Here is a 10,844-nt window from a genome sequence, read left to right as displayed (position 1 = left end):
CTCAGTGTGAAGGGGGCAGAACAGGTGTCACCCACAGGCTGCGTGCGGATCTGGGTTCCCTTCATGGCTGGGTCACCTGCTGAGTCCCCTGCGGAGTCACCCAATGGTTCCCTGGAACTGAGAGGGAGGGAGGGAACGAACCGAGCTGTGTGATGTGCCAAGTGGGGGAGGTTTAGGTTGGATATTAGGAAAAACTTTTTCACTAGGAGGGTGGTGAAACACTGAAATGCGTTACCTAGGGAGGTGGTGGAATCTCCTTCCTTAGAAGTTTTTAAGGTCAGGCTTGACAAAGCCCTGGCTGGGATGATTTAGTTGGGATTGGTCCTGCTTTGAGCAGGGGGTTAGACTAGATGGCCTCCTGAGGTCCCTTCCAACCCTGATATTCTATGATTCTATGCCCTGGTCTACACTAGGACTTTAGGTCGAATTTAGCAGCATTAAATCTATGTAAACCTGCACCCGTCCACACGATGAAGCCCTTTATTTCGACTTAAAGGGCTCTTAAAATCGATTTCCTTACTCCACCCCTGACAAGTGGATTAGCGCTTAAATCGGCCTTGCCGGGTCGAATTTGTGGTACTGTGGACACAATTCGACGGTATTGGCCTCCGGGAGCTATCCCAGAGTGCTCCATTTTGACCGCTCTGGACAGCACTCTCAACTCAGATGCACTGGCCAGGTAGACAGGAAAAGAACCGCGAACTTTTGAATCTCATTTCCTGTTTGGCCAGCGTGGCAAGCTGCAGGTGACCATGCAGAGCTCATCAGCAGAGGTGACCATGATGGAGTCTCAGAATCGCAAAAGAGCTCCAGCATGGACCGAACGGGAGGTACGGGATCTGATCGCTGTATGGGGAGAGGAATCCGTGCTATCAGAACTCCGTTCCAGTTTTCGAAATGCCAAAACCTTTGTCAAGATCTCCCAGGGCATGAAGGACAGAGGCCATAACAGGGACCCGAAGCAGTGCCGCGTGAAACTGAGGGAGCTGAGGCAAGCCTACCAGAAAACCAGAGAGGCGAACGGCCGCTCCGGGTCAGAGCCCCAAACATGCCGCTTCTATGATGAGCTGCATGCCATTTTAGGGGGTTCAGCCACCACTACCCCAGCCGTGTTGTTTGACTCCTTCAATGGAGATGGAGGCAATACGGAAGCAGGTTTTGGGGACGAAGAAGATGATGATGATGACGAGGTTGTAGATAGCTCACAGCAAGCAAGCGGAGAAACCGGTTTTCCCGACAGCCAGGAACTGTTTCTCACCCTGGACCTGGAGCCAGTACCCCCTGAACCCACCCAAGGCTGCCTCCTGGACCCAGCAGGTGGAGAAGGGACCTCCGGTGAGTGTACCTTTTAAAATACTATACATGGTTTAAAAGCAAGCATGTGAAAGGATTACTTTGCCCTGGCATTCGCGGCTCTCCTGGATATACTCCCAAAGCCTTTGCAAAAGGTTTCTGGGGAGGGCAGACTTATTGCGTCCTTCATGGTAGGACACTTTACCACTCCAGGCCAGTAACACGTACTCGGGAATCATTGTACAACAAAGCATTGCAGTGTATGTTTGCTGGCGTTCAAGCAACATCCGTTCGTGTGTTATCCTCAGGAGAGTGAGATATAATCCATGGTCACCTGGTTGAAATAGGGTGCTTTTCTTCAGGGGACACTCAGAGGAGCCCATTCCTGCTGGGCTGTTTGCCTGCGGCTGAACAGAAATGTTCCCCGCTGTTAGCCACAGGGAGGGGGGAGGGTTGAGGGGGTAGCCACGCGGTGGGGGGAGGCAAAATGCGACCTTGGAACGAAAGCACATGTGCTATGTATGTAATGTTAACAGCAAGGTTTACCCTGAAAGAGTGTAGCCAGTGTTTTATAAAATGTGTCTTTTTAAATACCGCTGTCCCTTTTCTTTTCTCCACCAGCTGCATGTGTTTCAATGATCACAGGATCTTCTCCTTCCCAGAGGCTAGTGAAGATTAGAAAGAAAAAAAAACGCACTCGAGATGAAATGTTCTCCGAGCTCATGCTGTCCTCCCACACTGACAGAGCACAGACGAATGCGTGGAGGCAAATAATGTCAGACTGCAGGAAAGCACAAAATGACCAGGAGGAGAGGTGGCGGGCTGAAGAGAGTAAGTGGCGGGCTGAAGAGAGTAAGTGGCGGGCTGAAGAGAGGGCTGAAGCTCGAATGTGGCGGCAGCGTGATGAGAGGAGGCAGGATTCATTGCTGAGGCTGCTGGAGGACCAAACCAGTATGCTCCAGTGTATGGTTGAGCTGCAGCAAAGGCAGCTGGAGCACAGACTGCCACTACAGCCCCTGTGTAACCAACCGCCCTCCTCCCCAAGTTCCATAGCCTCCTCACCCAGACGCCCAAGAACGCGGTGGGGGGGGGCCACTAGCCAACCAGCCACTCCACCACAGAGGATTGCCCAAAAAAAAAGAAGGCTGTCATTCAATAAATTTTAAAGTTGTAAACTTTTAAAGTGCTGTGTGGCATTTTCCTTCCCTCCTCCACCACCCCTCCTGGGCTACCTTGGTAGTCATCCCCCTATTTGTGTGATGAATGAATAAAGAATGCATGAATGTGAAGCAACAATGACTTTATTGCCTCTGCAAGCGGTGATCAAAGGGAGGAGGGGAGGGTGGTTAGCTTACAAGGAAGTAGAGTGAACCAAGGGGCGGGGGGTTTCATCAAGGAGAAACAAACAGAACTTTCACACCGTAGCCTGGCCAGTCATGAAACTGGTTTTCAAAGCCTCTCTGATGCGTACCGCACCCTCCTGTGCTCTTCTAACCGCCCTGGTGTCTGGCTGCGCATAACCAGCAGCCAGGCAATTTGCCTCAACCTCCCACCCCGCCATAAACGTCTCCCCCTTACTCTCACAGATATTGTGGAGCACACAGCAAGCAGTAATAACAGTGGGAATATTGGTTTCTCTGAGGTCTAAGCGAGTCAGTAAACTGCGCCAGCGCGCCTTTAAACGTCCAAATGCACATTCTACCACCATTCTGCACTTGCTCAGCCTGTAGTTGAACAGCTCCTGACTGCTGTCCAGGCTGCCTGTGTACGGCTTCCTGAGCCATGGCATTAAGGGGTAGGCTGGGTCCCCAAGGATACATATAGGCATTTCAACATCACCAACAGTTATTTTCTGGTCTGGGAATAAAGTCCCTTCTTGAAGCTTTTGAAACAGACCAGAGTTCCTGAAGATGCGAGCGTCATGTACCTTTCCCGGCCATCCCACATTGATGTTGGTGAAACGTCCCTTGTGATCCACCAGAGCTTGCAGCACTATTGAAAAGTACCCCTTGCGGTTTATGTACTCGCCGGCTTGGTGCTCCGGTGCCAAGATAGGGATATGGGTTCCGTCTATGGCCCCACCACAGTTAGGGAATCCCATTGCAGCAAAGCCATCCACTATGACCTGCACATTTCCCAGGGTCACTACCCTTGATATCAGCAGATCTTTGATTGCGTGGGCTACTTGCATCACAGCAGCCCCCACAGTAGATTTGCCCACTCCAAATTGATTCCCAACTGACCGGTAGCTGTCTGGCGTTGCAAGCTTCCACAGGGCTATCGCCACTCGCTTCTCAACTGTGAGGGCTGCTCTCATCTTGGTATTCATGCGCTTCAGGGCAGGGGAAAGCAAGTCACAAAGTTCCATGAAAGTGCCCTTACGCATGCGAAAGTTTCGCAGCCACTGGGAATCGTCCCAGACCTGCAACCCTATGCGGTCCCACCAGTCTGTACTTGTTTCCCGAGCCCAGAATCGGCGTTCCACAGCATGAACCTGCCCCATTAGCACCATTATGCATGCATTGGCAGGGCCCATGCTTTCAGAGAAATCTGTGTCCATGTCCTGATCACTCACGTGACCGCACTGACGTCGCCTCCTCGCCCGGTAGCGCTTTGCCAGGTTCTGGTGCTGCATATACTGCTGGATAATGCGTGTGGTGTTTAATGTGCTCCTAATTGCCGAAGTGAGCTGAGCGGACTCCATGCTTGCCTTGGTATGGCGTCCGCACAGAAAAAAGGCGCGGAATGATTCTCTGCCGTTGCTCTGACGGAGGGAGGGGCGACTGACGACACGGCTTACAGGGTTGGCTTCAGGGGGCTAAAATCCACAAAGGGGGTGGCTTTACATCAAGGAGTAGTTCAGGCAGGACTTCACGGAGGGTTCCAATAAGAAATGGTGCACCTAAGTTATTGTTCTTATTGGAACAAGGAGGTTAGTCTGGCCTCTGATTGATACATGGCTAGATTTACCTCGCTGCACCTTCTCTGTGAGTGACTGCAGTGTGACCTAGAGGAATGAGTCCCCTAGACAGGGGAGAAGGCAAATGAGTACAAAACAAATCTGGTCTATTTCTTGTTTTGATCCACTCCATCTATCTTTTACATCTTTGGCTGGCAGCAGACGGTGCAGAAGGACTGCAAGCCATCCACATCTCATGGCTGCTCGGCAGAAGATGGTACAGTACGACTGCTAGCCATCCTCATCTCTTGCCTGCCTGGCAGAAGATGGCACAGTACGATTGCTAGCCATCGTCATCTCTTGCCTGCCCGGCAGAAGATGGTACAATACGATTGCTAGCCATCGTCATCTCTTGCCTGCCCGGCAGAAGATGGTACAATACGACTGCTAGCAATCCGTATTGCTTGCCTGCTCACCATTAGACGGTTCAATACGACTGACTGCAGGACTGAAGAGAATGACTTGGTCAAGTCACCAAAAATTTAGTCCCTGCGCCCATGTCTGCCCAGGCGCTCCCAGCCGACGTGGCCAGGAGCACCTCGGACATGACGAGGACGGCTATCAGTCATACTGCACCGTCTGCTGCCAGAAGGCAATGGGTTGCTGCTACTGTGTAGCAATGCCGTACCGCGTCTGCCAGCACCCAGGAGACATACGGTGACGGTTACCTGAGCGGGCTCCATGCTTGCAGTGGTATGGCGTCCGCACAGGTAACTCAGGAAAAAAGGCGCGAAACGATTGTCTGCCCTTGCTTTCACGGAGGGAGGGAGGGAACGGGGGCCGGACAATATGTACTCAGAACCACCCGCAACAATGTTTTAGCCCAATCAGAGTGCTCCATTGGGCTGCTCTGGACAGCACTCTCAACTCAGATGCACGATTGTTTGCCGTTGCTCTGACGCAGGGAGGGGCGACTGAGGACACGGCTTACAGGGTTGACTTCACGGAGGGTTCCAATAAGAAATGGTTCACCTAAGTTATTGTTCTTATTGGAACAAGGAGGTTAGCCTGGCCTCTGATTGATACATGGCTAGATCTACCTCGCTGCACCTTCTCTGTGAGTGACTGCAGTGTGACCTAGAGGAATGAGTCCCCTAGACAGGGGAGAAGGCAAATGAGTACAAAACAAATCTGATCTATTTCTTGTTTTGATCCACTCCATCTATCTTTTACATCTTTGGCTGGCAGCAGACGGTGCAGAAGGACATATTGCCTGCTTGCTCACCATAAGACGGTTCAATAGGACTGACTGCCGGACTAAAGAGAATGACCTGGTCAAGTCACTAAAAATTTAGTCCCTGCGCCTATGTCTGCCCAGGAGCTCCTGATCGACCTCACACAGGCGACCAGGAGTACCTCGGACATGACGAGGACGGCTACCAGTCATATTGTACCGTCTGCTGCCAGAAGGCAATGGGTTGCTGCTACTGTGTAGCAATGCCATGCCGCGTCTGCCAGCACCCAGGAGACATACAGTGACGGTTACCTGAACGGGCTCCATGCTTGCGGTGGTATGGCGTCCGCACAGGTAACTCAGGAAAAAAGGCGTGAAACAATTGTCTGCCCTTGCTTTCACGGAGGGAGGGAGGGAAGGGGGGACTGACGATATGTACCCAGAACCACCCGCGACAATGTTTCAGCCCCATCAGGCATTGGGATCTCAACCCAGAATTCCAATGGGCAGCGGAGACTGCGGGAACCGTGGGATAGCTACCCACAGTGCAACACTCCGGAAGTCGACTCTAGCCTCGGTACTGTGGAAGCACTCCGCCGAGTTAATGCACTTAATGCACTTCTGTGGGGGGACACACACACTCGAATATATAAAACCGATTTCTAAAAAACCGACTTCTATAAATTCGACCTTATTCCGTAGTGTAGACATACCCTATGAGTCAAGTCGTAATGCCTCACCAACTTTCTTATCAGTATGGGTGTCAACCAGGAGACGAGGAGTTAAGAAGAGACATAGAACAGAAACAGGGAGTGGAGACAGTGTGTCTCCTTATCTAAACAAACCATTCTCAGAACATCTGGTACGAAAATGCAGGAATGCAGGCCTCCCCTTTTCTCACTCCCTGCAACTTAATCAAGTATTCTTTCATTCTAATTATCTCGTTCAGAGACTTTCCCAGCAACTTTTATTGGCCTGACTTTGGTTCGGTTGGCATAACTGCTTCATGTTTAATTTTTCTCACCTAACAGAAATATAAAATTTGTTTTTATGACATACTTACTAATACTATTTATTATTAATTATTATTTATCATTACAGTATTTTTATTACATTATGAAAATGGCAACACTCTTCCAAGATCTCACTTTCGTAGCATCGATCACTTTGAATCAGCCTGTTATAAGACAAGGCCCCTATGTTTCATCAAGGAGTATCAGATGTGAAACAACATGAAGGGATTTAAGAAGCCAACTCAAAGAGTTCCTCCGACACAAGCATTCAGGTCTTGAGCAGTCCAGGGAAACCACGCACGTTACAACAAAGCTTAACCTTGTTCTTCATAATAATTTTAAAAACAACACTAGCTGCCTATTTAATTTTAAAAACAGCAAAAAATATCCACCTCCCTTTCCATTTCTTATGAAGACTCTTGAAGTTTCAATTTCCTCAGTGTGATAAATGTGCTTGGTTTGATCTGCTTAGCTCTTGGAAGTCCAGGGGCTCCGGGTTGCTGGCCCCGTGCTGTCCCTAGGGACAGCTCTGTCTGCCATTAGGAAATTTTTTCCCAAGAACCCCCTGTAACATTTCGCGAACCCTCAGGGGTTCACGAACCCCAGTTTGGGAACCACTGCTTTAGGGGCACAGGCACCCTCCCCAGGCTCTACATGCTCCCATACATGTCGTTTCCTGGCTGCTGCAGCTCCCGGGGTGCAAGATGCCCCTTCCCGCCCTGCTGCTGTGCAGGGGAGGTATGAACTGGGGAACTCTCTCCCCAGCCTGCCAGTGCCCCGTACCCCTCGACATGCCTGGAATCCCCCTGGCAGCACTGGCTGTGATGGTCCTTGGCTTGCAGCTCCTCAGCACCCTGGGCCTACAGGCTCTGGCCTCCAGTGCAGCGTGCCAGGTGGACAGCCCCAGAGTCACAGAGCCCACGGCACGCAGGGTCTGGGCTCTAGGGCAGCCTGTCACGGACTCACAGGACTCCTGCTCTCTCTGCTCTGTACGGTCCCTCGGAGGAAACCCCTTCAGTGCGACACCCTTCTCGGGGTCCACTCTCTCTCGGGGGTTAAGCCGTAGGGAGTCACTTGCAGAGTCACACAGTGGTTCCCTGGAACTGAGCGGGAGGGAGGGAATGAACCGAGCTGTGTAATGTGCCAAGTGGGGGAGGTTTAGGTTGGATATTAGGAAAAACTTTTTCACTAGGAGGGTGGTGAAACACTGGAATGCGTTACCTAGGGAGGTGGTGGAATCTCCTTCCTTAGAAGTTTTTAAGGTCAGGCTTGACAAAGCCCTGGCTGGGATGATTTAATTGGGGATCGGTCCTGCTTTGAGCAGGGGGTTGGACTAGATGACCTCCTGAGGTCCCTTCCAACACTGATATTCTATGATTCTATGAAGGGATCCTGCCCCTAATCCCCCCTGAGAGCTCTGAGGAACTGCACCAGGCCACTCTGCACCTTCTGTGCCCAGGCAGTTCTCAAACTGCTCCCTTCTGGGGAATGCGGGACATTGCTCCAAACCAGTGGATCCCAAACTTTAACAACCTGTGAACCCCTTTCACTAATATTTTAAGTCTCGTGAACCCCCTCCTAAAAATGAATATTTCCAGGGATTTTCTCCTTTACCTGAGTATAAATGATAAAAGCAGTGATCTTGGAAATGTCGAGGACTCGAACCCCGGACGACACGGTTCGTTGTCTGACCACAGAGAGATAGGCAACACCAGCAAGGTCCAAACACAAGCTCTTTATTGAGGAGTGCACACAACAATAGAGAGTGGCCCGTCTCCAAGGAGAACCAGCTGCCTCTTAGGTAAAACTAGTAGGTTTTTATGGACAGTTCCGTCACGTCACAGATTATTCATTAAGCAGCCCACCCCCCCATGTTAGTTAAAGTTCTCTTTCTCTATTATACATGCATACCTAACCCCCTATTGTATATAGCTTTTAGCAAGTCGAAATGCCTCACCAACTTTCTTATCAGTATGGGTGTCAACCAGGAGACGAGGAGTTAAGAAGAGACATAGAACAGAAACAGGGAGTGGAGACACTGTGTCTCCTTATCTAAACAAACCATTCTCAGAACATCTGGTACGAAAATGCAGGAATGCAGGTTGGACTAGATGACCTCCTGAGGTCCCTTCCAGCTCTGATATTCTATGATTCTATGAAGGGATCCTGCCCCTAATCCCCCCTGAGAGCTCTGAGGAACTGCACCCGGCCACTCTGCACCTTCTGTGCCCAGGCAGTTTGTTAGGAAAATTTTAACATGAAGCAGTTATGTCAACCGAACCAAAGTTAGGCCAATGCAGGAATGCTGGGAAAGTTCCTGAATGAGATAGGCAGGATGAAAGAATGCTTGTTAAGTTGCAAGGAGTGAATTAGGAGGAGACCCGCATTCCTGCATTATCGTACCAGATGTTCTGAGAATGAGAAGGAGACACACTGTCTCCACTCCCTGTTTCTGTTTCATGTATGTTCTTAACTCCTCGTCCCCTGTTTGACAACTGGATTGATAAGAAAGTTGGGGAGGCATAACGACTTGCAGAAAGCTATATACAATAGGGGATAAGTATGCATGCATGATAAAGAACTTTTAACTAACAAAGGGGAGGGGGGGTTGGGCTATTTCATGAATAATCTGTGACGCGACGGACCTGTCTCTAAAAACCTATTAGTTTTGCCTAAGAGGTGGCTGGTTCTCTTCGGAGATGGGCTGCTCTCTATTGTTGTGTGCACTCTTCAATAAAGAGCTTGTGTTTGGACCTTGCTGGTGTTGCCTGTCTCTCTGCGGTCAGACAACGAACCGTGCTGTCTGGGGTTCGAGTCCCTGACAATTTGGCGACTCTGCCGGGACCCGTCTGACTCTCCGCTGCGGGATCAGACTCTAAAGCAACGCAGTGCGCATCCTCGGGTTTTGAGGAGCCTTGCCAGTGATCTGATCCCTGTGTCGGCGATAAGGCGTGTTCTGTGGACCAGCAGGAGCCCATAGAAATCCAGCAACGTCCACCTACCCATTGAGTAGGCTCCAGATCCAGGTCTTCGGGGTCTGAGTCCCTGGAGAGGTAAGCGATCGCTTGATACTAAGAGTTGGGGATTGTGAGTTTGAGTCCCCTTTCCACCTAGAATGGGACAAATTGGCAGTAAATGCCCGGGGGACGCCCCGTTGTCTCTGATACTCAGAAACTGGAAGGGAATCTCTGGAACTATTGGGTTAACAAAATCAAAAATGAATAATTTATGTCAGGTTCAATGGCCAGCTTTCACCACTCATTTGTCCCCGACTAAAGAATGGCCGGCCTGCGGAACTCTTTCCGACGACAGGATGGATTCCTTAAAAGATATTTTGGTCCATCTTAGACCGGGACAAATGGATTATTTGTTTGTATGGTATAATAATAAACCAAAAGAAGGACATCCTCTTTCCTCCTCCTTTTCTTATTCATCTCAGGGGTCTCCAGCCCCGCTCTGTGCTATGCCTGCTTTTGCCCCTCCTCCGGCTTACCCTCGGCTTTCTGACCTATGCCCAGGACCAGTTGCAAGCCTTAAGACAGGACTTCCAGGCAGAAAAGGAAGCACTGGCTAAGCAAGTACCAGTCCTTCAGAGACTTGTCAAAATTTAACCATTTGTGCTCAGCATATGCCGTAACAACAGTGTGTCTGCCAGAAGAGGAAATTAAATAGTTAAACCGCCAATTGGCCGTGCGTTCTGTCCAGGTGACAAGCCTCACGCTGGAGGACTCGGGTAGCCCTTGTGAGTGAGAATATTTAAGAGAAGAGACCAGGAGGGCTGGGGGTTAGTTAAGAAGCCCACCCTCCTTGTTAAATTGGTAGTGGAACAAAGCTGGTGCTCATGGAAGGGACAGTTCAGAGAGAAAAACAGGATCAGGCCCAAGCGGGCAGGCAACAGATAGAGAGATTGGAAAACAGGTTGGAAACTTGGAGGGCATAGTGAAAAAAGAGGAGTAAATAATTACAGAAATGGGAAACATAAATCCCAGAATAATACTTGGAATTGTAAAATCTGAGTTGATTGGGGTGTCGTTTTGAAAAATAAGCAAGTGATTTAAGGAAAGAAAGTGAGAAGTTAACTCTGTAGTTGCTGGAGGGAATTAAACTAAAGAAAAAGAATTTTTGGTTTCTTTGCAGCCATTCTGAAGGGAAAATGGGCCTTTTTTTTCCAAAGAAATGTCTGTAAATAAATCCAGGCAAAGAGACTATGTGATTGAAATCATTTGGCTATGAAAAATTTAGTCAAATTAGCTAAAAGAACATAAGGGGTTTTATTGGAACTTAACCGCCCGAATGTATAAAGGAATGTAAATATATAATGCTACTTAATTAAGATCCTATTAGACTCTAAGGGGCTACAATAGTTGGTGTTTTCCTTTTTAGAGTTGTGTGTTGCGAAAACAGG

The 10,844-nt window shown here is 49.5% G+C and overlaps 1 protein-coding gene across 1 annotated transcript; it reads left to right on the top strand.

Annotated features, from left to right (window-relative positions):
* The first annotated feature begins 461 nt into the window (after window positions 1-461).
* Window positions 462-9,292, top strand: LOC141977545 (uncharacterized). Its single transcript, XM_074939064.1, has 3 exons — window positions 462-1,335; window positions 1,915-2,374; window positions 9,226-9,292. The coding sequence occupies exons 1-3, from the start codon at window positions 753-755 to the stop codon at window positions 9,290-9,292; spliced, it is 1,110 nt and encodes a 369-aa protein (XP_074795165.1). The 5' UTR covers window positions 462-752.
* Window positions 9,293-10,844: the final 1,552 nt, after the last annotated feature.

The sequence above is a fragment of the Natator depressus genome, chromosome 24 (genome assembly GCF_965152275.1).
Source record: "Natator depressus isolate rNatDep1 chromosome 24, rNatDep2.hap1, whole genome shotgun sequence".
In the NCBI taxonomy this organism is placed as follows: Eukaryota; Metazoa; Chordata; order Testudines; family Cheloniidae; genus Natator; species Natator depressus.
Note: the sequence above shows the minus strand (reverse complement) of the source record. Positions and strands in the feature narration are given on the sequence as shown.

Excerpts from the sequence above, each read along its gene's own strand:
- LOC141977545 (XM_074939064.1), top strand. The coding sequence starts at position 753 with ATGCAGAGCTCATCAGCAGAGGTGACCATGATGGAGTCTCAGAATCGC. Across the intron at positions 1,336-1,914 it reads AGGTGGAGAAGGGACCTCCG|CTGCATGTGTTTCAATGATC; the intron begins GTGAGTGTACCT and ends TTTCTCCACCAG. Across the intron at positions 2,375-9,225 it reads CCCAGACGCCCAAGAACGCG|ACAACGAACCGTGCTGTCTG; the intron begins GTGGGGGGGGGC and ends CTCTGCGGTCAG.